The sequence below is a fragment of the Pinus tabuliformis genome, chromosome 9 (genome assembly GCF_031772625.1).
Source record: "Pinus tabuliformis cultivar Carrire ecotype Pingquan chromosome 9, CPIR1, whole genome shotgun sequence".
Lineage (NCBI taxonomy): Eukaryota > Viridiplantae > Streptophyta > Pinopsida > Pinales > Pinaceae > Pinus > Pinus tabuliformis.
This window is the reverse complement of record NC_142307.1, coordinates 769,026,659-769,045,956: the sequence shown is the minus strand read 5'-3', so window position 1 is coordinate 769,045,956 and position 19,298 is coordinate 769,026,659. Positions and strand designations below refer to the sequence as shown.

The 19,298-nt window shown below is 39.3% G+C and overlaps 1 protein-coding gene across 1 annotated transcript in view; it reads left to right on the top strand.

Annotated features, from left to right (window-relative positions):
- LOC149150995 (uncharacterized) overlaps positions 1–19,298 on the top strand; it is a gene marked incomplete at its 5' end in the record, with an annotated part of 307,727 nt that overhangs the window by 109,500 nt on the left and 178,929 nt on the right. The window contains one exon of the mRNA XM_089443022.1: positions 9,440–9,569. Within this exon, the coding sequence (XP_089299148.1) occupies positions 9,440–9,569 (130 nt within the window). The remainder of the gene's footprint in view (positions 1–9,439; positions 9,570–19,298) is intronic.

Here is a 19,298-nt window from a genome sequence, read left to right as displayed (position 1 = left end):
CAAAGTAACATTAGTGGGAGTAACAACAATGCCTTCTACAATCTGACAAAGATTCATATCTTACAACAACATCTGTAGCTGACACTTCAAGATGCAAATGTTGAAGCAAACATTCCCACTCTTTGGGATAGAGAGTAGTCATCTTATAAAACTAGAACACAATTTCTCATGTAGGTCATTCAATAAAGTTAACTTATCAGAGGTTCACTGGGCCTATCTCAAGCAATAGATCCACAATCCCTTAAAATACTTGGTGCCTCCCATAGGAATGGATCACTCTAATCTTTGGAGTCTTTGGGGCATCATACCCCATTGAGATCCTTTGAGAGCTCCATCGCACATGTACCAGTCCATTACATACATGGATTTGGAGAATCTGAGCTGCACAATTTTGATGCCATGTCATAATTTTACATCCACTTGAAAGTTGATACACAGATTTGCACCCATAGAATTGACCCACAACCATACTAGAAAGACTAGAAGCACCAATCAAAATTTCATATTTGCATAAACAAAATTGTTGAATGGTGAACTCAAGAGTTTGGACACCGCATATCAGAAGATGAGATCATCCTTGCAAATAGATAAAGGCTAGATCTAATAAATCAGTGGCATGAATATAGTGAACAAATAGATGTTGTAATAACAATCACTTTCTTCTCATTTACAAAATAGAAAAGTTACATTACTGTCCACAAGGGACCACAATGGATTCTCACAAGCCTTAGACTCTCTCTTGGTAGAACCACTCTTCAAACTCACTATATATCCTTCCTTACTAAACCAAAATTGTCAAGAGAGTGAAGAGTGTTTATGAAAGTAATAGATGTCATATTCTTCAAGAAAGGAATCATCCACCACATGTAAGAAGGAATCTCTCCTCGAGAGATGCTTTCTACTTAACTTTTGTAACTCCCTTCATAAGTGCATCATAATATGTAACATGAATCTATCACAATTATTATAGAATTTGTCATTACCAAGGTTGCATAGAGCGGGAGCGTTTTTGAGAGTGGGAGCGTCATTTCCAAAATCCCTTGACAGTGGAGCGTCCTGGGAGCTTCTATTATATATATATATATATATATATATATATATTGCATTTATATTAGAAAAACATCTAGAATGCCAAATTAGTTGTAAAATATTTGAAAACATGCACATTTGTACATCAATTAAAATAGAAATGGCATCTGTAGTACATTAATGATTAATCATTCGAGTGTCAACCATCTAGAATCTAGATTCGATCAATCTAGAATCTAGATTCGATCAATTACAAACACACATACAAATTTTTAAGCCATATACTATAAAGTATACCAATAATTTATGGAATGAAATAGGTTATCTAGCAACTGTCAACAATAACATGATCACATAGTCATGTTTACAAAATGAGCTATCTACACACCAACATACGAATACTGGGAGGTTCAAATAATAAACTGAGCTAGTTGCTGAACACCTCTCCATAGAAGAAGTGTTCACCAATTGTGAAAGCACTCATGTTGCCAAATGTTGTAGCTATAGGGTAGAACCTCCATGCATGTTCCACCACTCGACAAACAATGTTCCACCATTGCTTATATCAATATCCTGATCATTAGTATCACCCTTCATTCTTTTCCTCTTGTCTAGCCTTTGCCTCTACCTCGATCCTGTAGGGACATTAGTCAACACCACCCAATTTTGATGAAACTGCCTAATCCAAGCCTAAAAATATGACATAAAGCTTAACTTGCTTGATCAATGATTTTGGTTTGATTGAAGGATACCTTTTTGCTAAGGCCATGACATGGGAGTTCAACAGTCAACACTACTGACACTGGGGTACATATAGGGCTTGGTGCTCTTGATTAAATGCTAATCACATACCCTTTATATGTGATAATTCCACAATCCCACTGATTTTGAAATTTTGAAAACTGTTAACTTGTTGAGTTTTGAATGGAATAAGAAATTCTATTTTCTCCATATGAAACTTGATGAGATTGCAACCACTCTCAAACTTCCTGAAACAGGTAATGATATTGTTAAATTTGTTTACATTTCCCTTATCTTTCCTTTTTATCCATTTATTTGAAGAATTTAACATTATTGTTAGGGAGTGTCCAAGGGGGGGGGGTCTAGGGAGCACTTGGGGAGTGTCTAGGGAGCATTCAGGAAGTGCCTTGGGAATGCGCTCTTGGGCTTCTGGGAATGTCCTTGGGAGTACCATGCTCCCAAATTGGTAGGGAGTGTGCCTAAAAGGTCCGGGGCACGCTCCCAATGATGCTTCTACTTAGAGTACAATTCCAGGGTTGGGAGGGTGGGTACAATTCTCACAATAGTGGTCATAACGTTACATTGATGAGATATAGAAGGTGCCAAGTTTTGTAAGTGTAAGGAATTGATCATAGGATGAGTAAAAATATCTCTTGTGACATACTCATTTTGCAATGAATCCTCTTTGTTAAACCTCATATTGTATGAGGTTCCCAATTGTGATTTTCATCACATTGATCGAATTTGTTATTGGTATCTTGGAGCATTGGATCAACTTGGGGACATGCACCTTCATGGAACCTTTCTCTTCTTGGCATTAGATTATTTGGTGGATACCTTTGGTTGGGGGAGTCTTACTTCTCCTTGGTTGGATGATTATGCTTGTTGGTTTCTTGGTCTTCTCACATTTGCTTTCCTTGTGATCACCCATGGTTACACATTTGATCGTCATGGAACATGCTATTTCATCATGATGTCGTTTTAATATGCTTGTTTATCTTGGATGTGTTACATCTTGTTCATGTATGATGGTTCTAGCCCCCTAAGGGGTTAGATGATGGTTTTAGGAGGTAGATGTTTCATGATGTTGCTGGAGTTTCCTAATGACTATGGTTGCTGATGTTGTTTTTGAAATGTAGCGAGTAAAGGTCTTCTGGCTTGTGCCTTAGCCAGTAAAGACTTCGAGTTGTCTTTCTCTTAGTATAAGTGCGAGCTCATGAGTTAGATGTTAGTTAGGATGAGGTTACTTCTAGTTTACTGAAATAATCATCAGGTTTGCATGCGCAAAATTGGAGATTTAGCTAAGTGGAGTCTTCATCAGTTTGACTACAGAAAGAGGTGGCAGTTACAAGTTTAGTTAGAGCGAGTTAGTCCTCAGTGTTGATTGAAGGGAGAAGAGTTAATACTCCAAGTGTTGGTTGGAGAGAGAATTAGTTGGACTCTTAGTTAGCTTGTCAATCAGAGCTCGAGTTTCTAAATTGAGCTAGGTCCCTTGCATGCTCAAATTTGGTCTATAAACAAGGGCCGAAGGCACAAGAAATCACAAGTTTTGTACACAAGGTTTGGGAGGCAATACAGTTGACGGGTTTGTGAGTTCATTCTTGATTGTGGAGAGTGCGAAGAGCTTGTGTCCTAAGGAATAGGAGATAACAAGTGCACAAGGATTTAGGAGATTGATTGTGCACAATTTTGAGGAGCTTGCCTCCTAAGAAATAGGAGGCACAAGTGCTCAAGGAAATAGGAGGAATTGTGCTAAGAAATAGGAGCCAAACTTGTGGTAGGACATAGGGAATTTGCACATGGAAATAGGGCTGCCAAGTGTGCAAGGAAATAGGAGCTAGGATAAGGAATTGCAAGGGCAAGTCATGTATTCAACAGGGGAACAATTGCGAACTAGAGGGCCAAGATCAATTGTATTAAATGAAATTAGTGAGAAGAAGTAGAACACTTTCTCAAATAGATAGATTGCCTTGTAAACAAGCATGTCAACTTGTGTGATGTGTTTTTTAATCTCTAGTGTTTTTATTCCGCTGCTTATGAATTGTTAAGAAACTCTGTCTCTTGGTGAAAGTAAACTAGGTTTCAATTTTCAGTTATTCATCTAATTAGTTGCAGAGTTTCATGGAAATTTAACAATTGTATTATTTGTGTTACTAACAAGGAATGGTCTACCTGGGCTTCTTTGGTGTAATGTGTGTTAGGGACATACTTGATTCTAAATGGAGATAATACTGTTCTCACATCCCTTTTTCCTTGGGTGTTGATGTGTTGTATTTGTGAACTTTTCCTATGTGTGATTTCCCTAGGTAATATGGCTTAACCATGGAATAGTTTGCTAGGTATTGCTTTGGGGTGTGTGTGCATTGAATGATGTTAGTACCCTTTTAGTACCCTTGTGATGTATTATTTCCTAAGTTTGATTTAGAGAAGATGGGTACCATACATCTTTGATGATGAAGTGACTTTCTAAAGTTTGATGAGGTATTAACCACTTAAAAAGCCCTTTGGTTGTGTGCCCTAGGTTCAATTCTTGGTTGAGTTTCTCTTTTATGATTATGTTGTTATCATGGTTGGGTTATTGTTATGGAGAACAACTTATTTACACAGGTTGGAGCACACCACCCCTTATGGCACACGTAGTCATGTTGATTTAATTAGTTGGTAAGTGTTAGGAGGATGAACTATGGTTGTATTAGAGCATTAACCTTTATGCCCTAGCAACCACTCTTTAACATTTACCCACCCAAGCTCTATGGATTTTTATGGAAGAAAATCAATTCTAATCCACTAGGAACATTCATCTACTTGCCATACAATGAGTAACATGTGCAATTGCCAATCAAATAACCTTTTACAATGATATTCAATTAAACTAGGGCACAAAAACATTAAGTAATTGCAAAAATTCCACACATTAGACATTATTCAAGATAGATCTTCAACAAAATGTAGCACTTACAAGATGACAAGAGATGTATCCAACCATAGAACAGGAGATAGCTCCAAGATAGAACGAAATTTCAGCTACCAAAAAGATCGAAATGCATCAATAGATCTCCAATAGACATCCAAGAAGAAGTGCAGAGTTCGTACAAGAGAAAGAATCCAAGAAGTGATGATGATCCTCTCACAAATGAGAATCTCATGTATTAATATGATCCTCTAATGGTTCGAATTAGCCTAATAGCCCCAACAGTAATAAAATAATGTGCAAATAACATATCATTGGGGACAAGCCCACCAAGTAGCTCATAGAGTGAGGAATAAGCCATCCAATGTGAGACAAAATCGTGGTGTAGAAGGGTAGTTAGAAGGCCTTAGTGAGTCCTCAAGGTGCCATAATGAAGGAGAGGGCTCCATGAATGATGGTCAAGGGTTGGCCCCTTGATCTCTAAGTAAAACATCGCGTGGTGCTCCAAAGTGGCTTTGGGGCACAATTAGTGGTCTCATGGGTTTCATGATGAAAAATAAGCCTATAAACTGTTCCAAATGAGGGCACTGAAGATGGTGGTTTCCCTCCCATGTTTCAAGGATGAGACAAACCTCCTCTAGGCCTCATATCAAACGCCAAACCCTGTATATACTGTTAAGCCTGCTGGGGGAACTGTTTTTCCAAGTGCATCATCTTGCATATGATGTGGGGCAATAAACAAGTTGGTGAAGGTGCTGAGGCTGCCCATGGTATGAGATAATGCTTTGTCAGATGATGGAAGCCCATGGTTCTCAATGCATCCCCTACAAGTGTCAGTATGATCCTCTGGTGGGCTTAGGCCCCAGTTTAGTTACCCAACCCATTATGAAACCACCTGCCAATCCTGTATAAGATCCAATGTGTATCCTCACCTTTAGGTACAATAAATAATTAGTGTATCTTAATGAATCAAGCTTGTTAGTCAAGGGCACAAATGGGACTTCATAATGGGCTTCCCTTCCAAATTTAGGGCTTTAAGCATGTAATGGTGTTACCTCCCTAGGTAGGAGTGGCTAATGAACCAACCCTATTAAGTGTTCCTAGCCCCTATAGGGAAAGACATGTCCCATGTACATCCTTCAAGTGGTAGTTGTCATGTGAATAAAGAGGTGGATTGGGACACATGTGTCTCAAGGCCAAATGCAATGGGCTCAAGGGTGTTATTGATGTGGGTGTCCACATATTTGGGTGTATGAATGTAGGAGGGAGAAATCATGGTGCATGAGTTACCCCAACCTTTGTTTTTCCACCCTTCTTCATTTTCCTTTTGTCTTTATTTATTTATTTTTCTTTTATTATATTTCTCGGGGCTCCAGGGGATGAGAGCATGTTGTGTATGATAGAACAATGATTACCCCCTTAAGGTGAGGCAATTCATCGCCCACGAGGAGTTGGGACATGCGTGGGTTCCTTGATGATGTAAGGGGCACTCAAGGGGGCTGTAGGAACTAGGGTGATGGCCATAATGATAAGGGGTAAACCTCATGTTTGGCTTTTGCTGACGTGCTAAATTTTATTGTCTTAGCCATCTTTTGCATTTTGTGGTATTATTTCCTTTTGTATGTGACCATGATATGCTTTTATCTTTTTTTTTAGCTGCATTAACCTTCGGGGCATCTTTTCAAGCCCGACCTAGACATGCAGACAAGGGGAGGGGAAGTACTAGAGCCTTGTGGACCCAGTGGTCATGTAGACCCAAAGAGGGGAGATGATGAAATAGGGCATGTAGTGTGCAGAGAGGAGTGAAAAATGCGGAACGGGGAAATGGGACCACACTACCAAAATCAAGGTTTCCCAAGTAGTGCCCATCCTAAATCTATAAGCTAATAGGCAAGATCTCGTGGGACTAGGGTTGAGGATTAACCCCCCATTTAAGGTGAGGGAACAAGATTACAGTCGAAACCCTTCCTCCTTCCAAGTCACCCATTAATCCATACCCAAGTCTGTCCAAGAAAAACTAGCATAAGCACTTGATTCCACAATGAAAGACATGCGTTCAGGATTGGATGGCCCACCTTCAAACATACGATCTCGATAGATGGGCGAGGGGACATATGCCTCGCTTAGGGAGCGAAGATAATTGGCACAATATCGGCTACACTGGTGGCTGTTTGGGGTTGCTAGCTGAAGACAAATTTAGGAGGAAAATTCTCCTATGTAGTCACCCATTGGTGGTGGGTAACACACCCTACCTTACTTGGCATCTTTTCACACATGGAGAGGTTTGTTTGGATGAAGTTAAGGGGTTTTGATGGAGTGCTCCTCTCGTTAGCACACTTTCTAGGGCATGCATTGATATTTTATTATTGTTGGAGAGCATGGCACACTTCTCGAGGGTGCCCTATCTTTGGGTTGGTTGATTGCCATTATGGAGTTTTTTTTTTTCAAGGGAAATGATCTCCTCTCTTAGCCCGAGGGCGAGAGTAAGGGCCAATACAACAATATTCATAGACATGTAGCCATGACAATAATATTTCTCACCATCATGTCACTCGTAGGGAATTGAACTTGGGTGGGGATGATAACAACCATTCTGCTCAACCACCCAAGATAACTCCAATTGACATGCCATTATGGAGTTTATTATGGGGGAGTATTATATGCTTTGGCACACTTCTCTAGGTTGCCTCCTATTTGTGCACATGGTATTGGGAAATAAGTAACGGTTTTGGAACACAACCCATGGTTTGGACAAACATGTTGATGAGGCTAACCACTTTGGCACTTCTTCCTAGGGTGTAATTCATATGGAGGATGTTTTATATCTAACGGTTGGTTTAGGCAATTACATGGCATAGTCTTCTAGAGCAAACCTCTCCTAGGTGCTCCCTCATCATTATTGCATGGATATTTCAGCTACACTTGGCACTATTTCAATTATCTTAGAGAGTGTCCTCACCTCTTTGACTTGGCAAGTTGGCACATATATATTATTTTATTGGAGGTTGCTATGGAGGGGTGTGTGGCACATGAGGAGGACAAGTGTCTCCATTTAGGGACCTTGCATGCACTTAGAGTTTGAGGAGGGCCACATGTGGCGCAAATTGCATGCATTTTCTTGATCTTCATACTATTCTTGAAGCTTCATCTTGGAGGGCATACATGTGGAGGTGTTATGGAAATTTCTTCCGTAAGGCTAGGGTTAGAGGCCTCAACACATTAGACAGAAGAAACAAAAGAATTCAGCCCAAACAATGAAGCAAACAAAAACAAATTACTATTTAAAGGTTGTTAGACATACGAGGAGATTCTATGGTTGAATAAGATTCCCTTGTCCAGTCTCCGTCTCACTTCTAACTTCAAGACCCGTGTTCAAGACAAAAAACAAGAGTAGACAATAGAAAAATCCAATTCCAATTTCAATGCATAAAAATAAAGTATATTATATTAGCACTAAAATAGAGATAGGAAAGATGAGTTTCTTATTGATTGAATAAGCAACAAGACAATGAATAACTATCACGTGACTCTTGCTGCAGGCACCAAACTAAATTGTCCTTCAGATCCCTACTTCATGGGCCACTGAAAGTCTCCTCCTCCAATATTCACTTCGAAAAAATGTGAGAGATAGAGGAGCTCACCACAAGGTTAAGAAGATAATGAGAAGCTATGGAAACTAGGGTTTCCTTGATGAGGGGATGGCTTAAAAGCTTAGAGAAGTAGACTCGAATCAAGGATAAATTCGCCAACATTACGTTGTACATGCAGGCATGTTAAATCCTTCACCTAAGGCATTAATTTATTGTTGATTTTGGGTAGCATCGGATGTGCCCTAGCCTTGAAATTTGGTGGAGAGGCTAAGGCACATGACATTTCCAAGCCCCAAAAATCGTTTGGAGAAATTCCACCCAAATGAGGAGTTATTAAAATAATTAATATTTTTAATGGGTTCCTAAGTCTAAACTTAGGAAATTAAAAATATTAATGGGGTTTAATAAAGATAAGGGTGAGAAGCTTTTAAGAGATGAGGATCGAGTCTATTTGAATCTTAGCCGTTGATTAGAGACTTAATCTTGGTCGTTGATTCATCAACAAGAAAAGTATAAGAGAAGACTTGAGGATCATTTGGAGACACACCAATAGATACTCAGTATCCCAAGGAAAATTGATTCTCAAAGAGAAGGAGATCGATTTCAGAGGGAGAGTTGCAGGGTGGAGGAAGAGGAGGGCATCAACAACAGTCAGTAACTGAGGAGGAGGTGACGTAGGGGCATTGAGAGACAAGGCAGAGGGAGACATAGTCTAGGGGAGACGCAGTCCTCACGCCGGCTGACGCAGAGGGACGCAGAACCACACAGAGTGATGCACAAGTGACACAGAAGTGGGAGAAGGGTCTACAGGGTGTTAGAAAGTTTCTAGGGGAAAGTCTTAGGTGTTTTCTCTCAGTTTCTTTGTAAAATATTTCCTTGTAAAGCGATTGTTGTTGAAGATTAATAAAACTCTCATCCACTGCACTGGTTTTCCCACATTGGGTTTTTTCGAGGACAATTGTCCAAAAACAACTGTGTTGATGTGATTGGTTCTTGTGCATGTATATCGTTGTTATTTTCTCTGTATAATTATGTGGTTACTATAGTAGAATATATTTTAATGTTTGCTGAAGGGATTTCGTAAATAACTTACTGTGAAGAATAAGTAGGTGAAATAAATCAGTTGCTGCAGTAGAATTTCAGGTTAGAAATTTTCACATGGTATCAGATCAGAGATTCGACAACAGGAGAGAAGAATCGGCTATGGGTCAGGAGCATGATGCAGAGGCATTAACTCAAAGGGACTCACGCAGATTTCCAAAAGAAAACACGAGGGACATGGATCGCAATTATTCTATGTTAGCTTCCACACTGGAAGAAGAAGTCACTTGCCTAGCAAGCTTTGCCTCTTCTGAGGTTTCATATATAGATAGTGGAGCTTCCTAGCATATGATAGGAATTCGAGAATGTTTTTCAAATTATCAGGAAGAAATGATGAATTTTCAGATCACCATGGGGAATAAGGCAAAGTGTACCCTTGTAGGAAGAGGTACTTTAGTCTTTCAAACCGAAGTAGGAGAGCGGCTTCGAGAAACCAATGTGCTGCATGTGCCAGGATTGGGGATGAACTTACTCTCTGTATCTCAACTTCAAAACAAGGGCCATGACGTTTTCTTCATTAAGGAGAAAGTATATGTCAAACCCCTGAGTTGGAAAAAGAAGGCCCAGATTGGAATCAGAAGTAACAGGTTGTATAGATTACAACTAGAGTCTCCAATGGCACTGATAGACAATAATGGAGATAAATATTTGAATGAATTATGGCACAGAAGGATGGGACACTTACACCATGGGGCTTTGAGAATTCTCAAGAAAACAGTATTAGGAGTTCTAGAATTAAGTACCGAATGAGATGATGTATGCAAAGGGTGTGCTCTAGGCAAGTATGCCAAAACAACGTTTTTCCAGAAGTAACAATAGAGCTCAGAGTGTTCTAGGATTGATACACTTAGACATCTGCGAACCTATGTCCACAAAAGCTTTTAGTGGTGCCAAATACTTTGTCACCTTCATCGATGACCATTCCAGGAAGACTTGGACCTACTTTCTGAAAACCAAGGATGAGGTTTTTGGTCAATTCAAAGAGTTCAAGGCTCTAGTAGAGAATCTGTCAGGAAAGAAGATAAAAGTATTGCGCTCAGACAATAGTGGAGAGTACGTTGACAAGGACTTCATCGATTTTTGGTCTAGGGAAGGCATCAGAAGAGAGTGGACAACTCCCTACAATCCGGAGCAGAATGGAGTAGCAGAAAGGAAAAATAGGACTATTGTGGAAGCAACTAGGGCAATGCTGTATGATCAGGATATGCTCAAATTCCTCTGGGTAGAAGCATGCAACACAACAATTTATGTCTAGAATAGGACTCCAGATAGGGCATTGGGCAAAATCACTCCGGAAAGGGTCTTCATCGGGAAGACACCTGAAGTTAGTCATTTAAGGATATTTGGGAGTTTGGCGTATGGCCGTATACCCAAAGAAAAGAGAAAGAAATTAGATCAAATTGCTGAGAAAGGATATCTTGTGGGATATAGCGAGAATGCTAAGGCATATAGAGTCTATCTTCCAGGGAGTAGGAAGGTAGTAGTTCGACAGGATGTAAAGTTCATGGAGGACAGAGCTTTCAGGAAATCCCGAGAAATGCCTTTCGAGGAGTAGTCAAAAGACGATCCGTTGGTCCAACCACTTCGACTAGTGGAAACTAGTACCAACAATTCTCCTCAAGACAAAGTTTCAGAACAGGAGGAATATTAGGAAGAGGAACAACTGATAGATGTACCCACTACTAGTGGAAGAATGAGCCAGGAACTCCGACAGATTCTACGGGATGTAGAGGACTTCATTGGTGCACCCAAGAATGGTAAAAGGGAGCAAAGACAGCCAGACAGATACGAGATCCTAGTAGCTCAGGTTGGGAACCCTCTACTTTTCAGGAGTTCGTTCAACATCAAGTATGGGTAGATGCTATGGTGGAGGAATACAGTTCTATAATGGTCAATGATGTCTAGGAAGTGGTACCTAGGCCTCAGGACAGGTCAGTGGTAGGTTCAAGATGGATCTACAAAGTCAAATATGTTGCAGACTGCAGTGTGGAGAATTACAAAACCAGGTTTGTGGGTAAGGGGTATGCTTAGAAGGAAGGGATAGACTACGAAGAAAACTTCGACCCAGTAGCCAGAAATACTTCTATTAGAACCATGATATCCCTTGCAGCACAGATGGGGTGGGAGATTCATCAGATGGATGTCAAGACGACGTTCTTGAACGGAGTGATAGAAGAAGTATACATTGAACATCTAGAGGGTTTTGAGACACATGAGAAGAAATATCATATATGCAGATTAAAGAAAGCCTTGTATGGGCTTAAACAAGCACCTAGGTCATGGTATGGTCGAATTGATGGCTACTTGCAGAAGGTGGGGTTCGTCAAGAGTGATGCAAATCCTAATCTCTACTATCTTGTCGTAGAGAATGAGCCTCTAATTATTCAGATTAAAGAAAGCCTTGTATGGGCTTAAACAAGCACCTAGAGCAGTATGGGCTTAAACAAGCACCTAGAGCATGGTATGGTCAAATTGATGGCTACTTACAGAAGGTGGGGTTCGTCAAGAGTAATGCAGATCCTAATCTCTAGTATCCTGTCGTAGAGAATGAGCCTCTAATCCTGGTGTTATATGTGGATGATCTTTTCCTAACAGGATCATCTAGGCTCATCAAAGTCTGCGAGAAGAACCTAGCCACATAATTCGACATGAAAGATTTGGGACAGATGCATTATTTCTTGGGGTTGGAAGTTTGGCAGCAAAAGGGTGAGATCTTCATTGGACAAGGGAGATATGCTACAAAGATCTTGAAATGATTCAGCGTGCAAGATCATAGACATATAGCTACTCCAATGATCACCAACTGGAAGAAGATTGATGCATCATAAGGTAAAGACGTTGATCCCACCTTGTACAGGAAACTTATAGGGTCCTTGATGTATCTGGTCAATATCAGGCTAGACATTTGTTGCACTGTCAACACCCTCAGTCAGTGCATGGTGGAACTCAAGAGGGCGCACTGGGCAACAACCAAACATGTTCTCAGGTATATACAAGGAACAATCAAGCTTGGACTATTGTACATCCAAGGCAATGACATCAGGATGAGTGGATTCACTGACGCAGATTGGGCTAGAAGTTCAGTAGATTGGAAAAGTACAACTGGGTACTGTTTCAACATTGGATCAGGAATGACCTCCTGGTGTAGTAGAAAACGGAAATCCGTGGCTTTGAGCTCGGAAGCAGAATATATGGCTGCTAGCACAGCTTCGTGCGAGGCCATATGGCTTAGGAAATTGCTCGTGAATCTATTTAGGAGAAGGATGGAAGCGACCAGGATTTTGTGTGATAATCAGAGTTGCATCAAGCTCTCTGAGAATCCAGTATTTCATGATTGATCGAAGCACATTGATATCATGTGTCACTTTGTCAGAGACTGTGTCCAACGAGGGGCAGTACAGTTGAGTTACACTCCTACAGGGGAACAAAGGGTAAACATCCTCACCAAGGCTCTAGGAAGAACAAAGTTTGTTTATTTCAGGGAGAAGATGGGGATGTTAAAGAACCCATTTCAGTTGCAGAAATGGATAAGTATCGGGAGTTGCAATGCAACAATTAGCAGTGGCAGTGTTATGGGCAACATGGTGCAACGTGTTGAGAGGGAGTTGTAGTACAGATGTAGCAGTGGTAGTGGTAGTGTCATGGGTAGCAGTATAGGAAGCAATAATGCAGTGGATGTGGGGCAGTAGGCCAAACATTAACATAGAGGACCGATGTGGAGGATCAGTGTGATGCTTCTATGGTGAAGCCTCGCTAGAGCACATTCCTCCCTAAGAGGGATTGTTGATTTTGGGTAGCATCGGATGTGCTCTAGCCTTGAAATTTGGTGGAGAGGCTAAGGCACATGAGATATCCAAGACCCATAAATCGTTTGGAGAAATTCCACCTAGATGAGGAGTTATTAAAATAATTAATATTTTTAATGGGTTCGTAAGTCTAAACTTAGGAAAATAAAAATATTAATGGGTATTAATAAAGATGAGGTTGAGAAGCTTCTAAGAGACGAGGATCAAGTTTGTTTTGATCTTTGCCGTTGATTAGAGACTTAATCTCGGTCATTAATTCATCAACAGGAAAAGTATAAGAGAAGGCTTGAAGATCATTTGGAGACACACCAGCAGATACTCAGTATCCCAATGAAAATTGATTCTCAAAGAGAATGAGAACCTAAGTTGCAGGAAACGTGGCCCTAGGGAGCGTTTCGCCAGGGGAAACGAAACGAAACGCGTTTCCCCGTACCGTACGGCCTGGAAACGCGTTTCCGGCCGTACGGCCAGAAACGCGTTTCCAGGCCGTACGGGCCACGTTTCCCCCAAAAAGACATTTGTTTTTTAATTTTTTTTTTTAATGTAGATCTCTTACATTTGTTTGCCCTAGTGTTGATATGCAGTTCATGGTAATGTTAAATTCTTAAAGTAAAAGTGATATTCTCCTTTATTTTTCATTTTCATCCTTTTACTTAAATTTTTAACATTACCATGAAATGACTCAGGATGTTTGAGAGTGGTTTCGCCGTCATTGGATTTCATATGGAGAAAGTAGAATTTTAGATCTTACTCAAAATCCAGCAGACTTATCTGTTTTTCAGGATTTCAGGATTGGGGGGATTTCAATGTTTCCATTGGATTTTATCATGTACTAGGGTATGGAACTTGTATTTAATCGAGAGAACAAAGCCCTCTATGCAGGGGAGACTCCAAATAATCAAGAGAATGTAGGGTACTAGGGTATGAAACTTGTATTTAATCAAGAGCACTAAGGTCATTCGACTATGTAGGAGGAGACTCCCAATCAACCACGAGACAAAAAATTAGAAATTTCTCGTGGCTGATTTTGGATATTTCTATTTTCATTATGTGATTATTCATGAGTAAATGTGATGTAAATTTAGATACTTATAGTCTATGCATTGACAATTGACAATTTTATCATAATGTAATAAATTAGAATGTATCATATATGCTTTATGATTGCTCATATTTCTTAAATTCCTAATATATATATATATATATATATATATATATATATCTATTCGCGTTTCCCCGTTTCCAAAATTTGGGGAGGTCGCGTTTCATATTGCTTCCCGTTTCGGAAACTCGTACCCGTTTCCACGTTTCGTGCAACCTTGATGAGAATGATTTCATAGGGAGAGTTGTAGTGTGGAGGAAGAGGAGGGCATCAGCAGCAGTCAGTAATTGAGGAGGAGGTGATGCAGGGGCATTGAGAGATAGCGCAGAGGGAGACGCAATCCAGGGGAGACGCAGTCCTCATGCATGCTGACGTAGAGGGACGCAAAATCACACAGAGTGACACAGAAGTGGGAGAAGGGTCTCTAGGGTGCCAGAAAGTTTCCAGGGGAAAGTCTCAGGTGTTTTCTCTTAGTTTCTTTGTAAAATAATTCCTTGTAAAGCGATTGTTGTTGAAGAGTAATAAAACCTTCATTTGTTGCACCGGTTTTCCCACATTGGGTTTTTCCGGGGACAATTGTCCAAAAACAACTGTGTTGATGTGATTGGTTCTTGTGCATGTATATTGTTGTTATTTTCTTTGTATAGTTATGTGATCACTGCAGTAGAATTTATTTTAATGTTTGCTGAAGGGATTTCGTAAATAACTTATTGTGAAGAATAAGTAGGTGAAATAAATCAGTTACTGTAGTAGAATTTCAGGTTAGAAATTTTCACATTTATACCCCCCAAAAGTTGGTTATGGATGTTGGGGTATGGGTTGTAGTAGGTGGCTCTCAGTAAAACCTATAAACCTACCTCAAAATGCACGATAATGCACACATTTAATTTTTTTGGTGCATTTTGATGGCATACCTGAGTTGCTTTCAAGAGACTTGTAGACATATGCGTTTTTCTTTTGTTGATGTAGCATATATATGTGTTATAATAGAATACAAAGGGCATATGAAAACTCAAAAAGTGTGTTTTGAAGAACTTTTTGAGGAAATGGAGTTTGCTTTAGGTAAAGGGATATGATATCATGGCCAAAATCTACATCTCAGAATAAGTGTTGCCAAAGATGTTATAGTAGGAGGATATATTCTATTAATTGTAAAAATCATAGCATTGTCATGTCTCTAATTTGCCCTTTATCTCCTTGGATGTATTTTGTTGGAGGTTGCAACCAATCTTTTATTATATTATTTGTTTGATCTCTCCCATTGAGGTGGCTATGGAGAGCTCTACTATGGGAATTATTGTAATATTTTATTCATTCATGCTCCTTTTTAGTGGTGTACTCCCTCTCTTGGAGCCATATCCTGCACAATACTTCATATTTTTAGACGTGATGGCTTCCACTGGAGAGAGAGGAGAAACCAACGAGTGATAGTTGACAAATAAACGCTGGTGGGTGATGATCTCACTACTCCATTGTTTTCTTATTGCTGGTGTTGTCATGTAGTTAGGAAAATATTATATTTTATTGTAAAAGAAACTTATCTCACTCTACATAAAGGAACTTTTAGTTTTTATCCATTTCATTATGTATTGGTGGTTGGGAATCTGGGGATTGAGGAACACTCCCCTTGGGCTACATTGTACATCTGCAAGCTTTATGGAGGATTAGAGGTAGATCGTCTATCTTAGGTGAGGTTTTCATGTGTGCAACTTATTTTTCATATGTTTATTGTTGTAGGAAACCTTTGTAATTTTTATGGATACCTAATAATAATGTATTTGTCATTTGGATGTGGTATGCTAGGTTACAATCCCTTGTATGCCTATTGATGTTATGTTTATCTTTCAACTATCAATTTATGTAACATCGTCTCCATAATTAAGTTAATGAGTGGAAACCCTAGCTCTCCAAGGTTAATTTTCTATAATATTTTTTTGTAAGCTAAGGTTCTCTTATGGAAAATCAACTCTCATCTACCTTACACATTCATGCATTCAATCTCTTAGATATTTGCATCTTTGACTCCATTTTCCCCAATGTAGTTAGGAATTGGTCATAGGGATTCACCTCCATGTTACTTTCCTTAGCCCATTCACTTTTCCACTATCGCTACAACATGCATTTTGATAGGGCTTGTTCTTCAATAATTACCCCCTGCCTCCATTCCGTAGCCCTATCAATCCTAGTTAGGGAAGACCCCTTTGAGTTGGAGAAGAGATAACCAAAAGTGAGAGGAAGCTCTAATGAGGTGATAGTGGGTAGCCTTCCTAAGTTAAACAAGACTAGCACCTTGATGCTTGGGACTTTACATCATGTGAGGTGTTATATTTTGTTGTAACACCTTCAACACTTGCATGCCTTCTTCCTAGGAGAAGAACTTGGAGAAGCAAAAAGCTAACACTTTCGGCTATTCTTGGTCTCCACAAAATCGTTTCCTTAATTTGCTCATGTTCTAATTCTTTCTCCACACAAGAGCAATGTAGAAGAGACAAAATGCTAATATGCAAGTGTAACTGTATGTAGATGTTGTATGTGTTATAAGTAAATTGAATTATTGATAAATCTGAATGGTGCGTTACATCCCTTCGGATAGTGTGCCTAAATAGGCATTGACTGGTCACATTTGATTGGTCATGCCTTTTGACCTTTCATTTACATAATTATTTTTTATTAATGTTAATTAACTAATTAATTAATTAATTATTATATTATTTTTTTATCAATTATTTATTCATAACATTGCCACCCCCTTTAGAGATGCTTTGTCTTCAAAGCATAACCAAAAGGGTTTTCTCTAGTTGAACTTGTTGCTATGGAGTGGCATCTTTATGTTGACTGGTGAAGTCCTCATGAGTATTTGTATCTTCCTTGAAGCTAGGAGTGTTAACACCATATAATTTATAATGTTGTCCTTGCCAGTAAAACTCCATGAATTGTTCTTCAAGGTTTGTAGTATAGATTCCTAATTGTATTAACTATTCTGCACTTGGAACTACATCCATTTCCTTGAGTGGTAGGGCAAATAGATCTGTTTGTAGCTCTAGTTCTTGTATATGGATTGAAACCTTATGGAATTCTCTTAATTCTTTGAACTTAATTCCCAGTAGCGACAAACATGGTCAGGTCCTTGATTGGGCATATACAAAGGTCAAGTTGTTTAGCAAGATCAATGTTTATACAATGTGAGTACTGCCGACATCTACAAGTATATTGGCATTTCTACCTCTTATAATCCCTTTAAGCTTCAGGGTTTTAGGTTGTAACCTTCTTGACATGTTTGTTGGTAGAGTAGTAGGCTTAATGTTCTTTCTTCGTGGAGACTGGTTTCTCTGCTTTCGAAGGTGTGGCGGAACGTATTTTGCAGTGACTTGTTGTTTTTGACCCATTGAAGAATTGCCTTCTTCACCTTGATTTTGTTGGACACATGAGATTGCAACTAATGATGGTTCCTCAAAATCTGAATCCTCACTATGTGTCACAACGATGTTCTTGTACTTCAACTTGCTTCCCATCTACCATTTTATAGTAGCGTAAGGACGTGTCCTCACATTTATGTCTTGGTGCCCAATTTTCTCCACACTTGCGATAATTATTTTTCTTTTTTGTCCTTTTCTCTGACTCATTACTTGAAGACTGATATTCTTTTTCAACTTCATAAGTATACAATTTTTTCTCTTGAGGTCCATTTGTCCCCACAATACCTACATTTGTTTGTTTTTTTTTTTCGTCTATCTTTTCTGGAGTATTGTTATTGGTCTTCATCTTCCTTGAATGATGACATTCTGAACTTATGTGTTTGCTCAATAACCTTTGCAACATGTTTAGCTCGTTCGATATTTAGGTTTGTATAACTCCTTAAGTCCACATCTATACATTTTTAGCAGTTCTTTATCAATAAATCCTCTTTGTCTTATAACTATTACTTCCCACTCGTGGGTGTATTCGCTTACAGACCCTTTTTGCTTGAGATGAACGAATTTTTCGTAGATATCATCTTCTTCTTCATCATGAAACCTTTTTAGCAAGCCATCCACAAATTTTTTCCAAAGGAATGAACGAGCTTCACATTTGTTGGACCACCATAGGAACCAGTCATATACTTCAACTTCCAAATTGTTGGACGTGGTCATGATTTTTTCTTGTTCACCTATTGGTGGGTTTGACTCAAAAATGGCCTCCGTTTTATTAACCTAAACAATAGCGCCTCTATGATCTTTACCATCGTATTTTGGGAGCTCTCTCTTAATTTGCTGATAGTCTTTTTATGGAATTTTGTATAGTAATGACTTCTTGAACATGGTGCAAATGAAAGTACCGAGGTTATTATGGGTTTCATAATTGAATAGATCCGGAAGAGTAATTAAGTTATGAAACTGGGTAAATGTTATGTCTTACATTTTGAGGATATGGCACATTGAAAGGAGACATTCATTCTCAACCTCCTTTGTATCACAAATTTTATCAATCTACTCATCCCAAAGGCATTTTCAAGTTACTCCAATGACCATTTCACTATGAATCTTGTTAGCCCTCAAAATGCATGATCTTTTGAGACATTCCTTCAGCACTAAAGCTCTGTAAATGGTTTTCGTAAAAGACAAACAAGGCTGCTGTTTTCGACAAACCCTTTTTGAAGGATGTTTTATGGCAAGAACATCTAAGTGTTGGTTGAAAATCGATCATTATTCCCAGCATGTCATGCATAGATAATTCAGATGAAGGGGGCTCAAATAGGAACGTGAGGTAATCCATCACTAGATGGCACTTTATTGTACCTCGAGGCAGAGAATGGATCACTTGTAAAGCTCCCAGCACTGCATCCTGGTGGCATGCTAGGCAAGCACATCTGCATGGAGCAGGGCTACAAATGCCTAAGCTATATAAGAATGTGCGTGGAATATATTGGCTGTAGAAAGTGATTTGTCATGAAATCTGTCTTCCAATGTCTCACCCGAGAAATCTGATTGCAAAGAGTGCTAGTTCTAGAGTGGTTTCAAGGTACTAACAGCAGTAAAGGA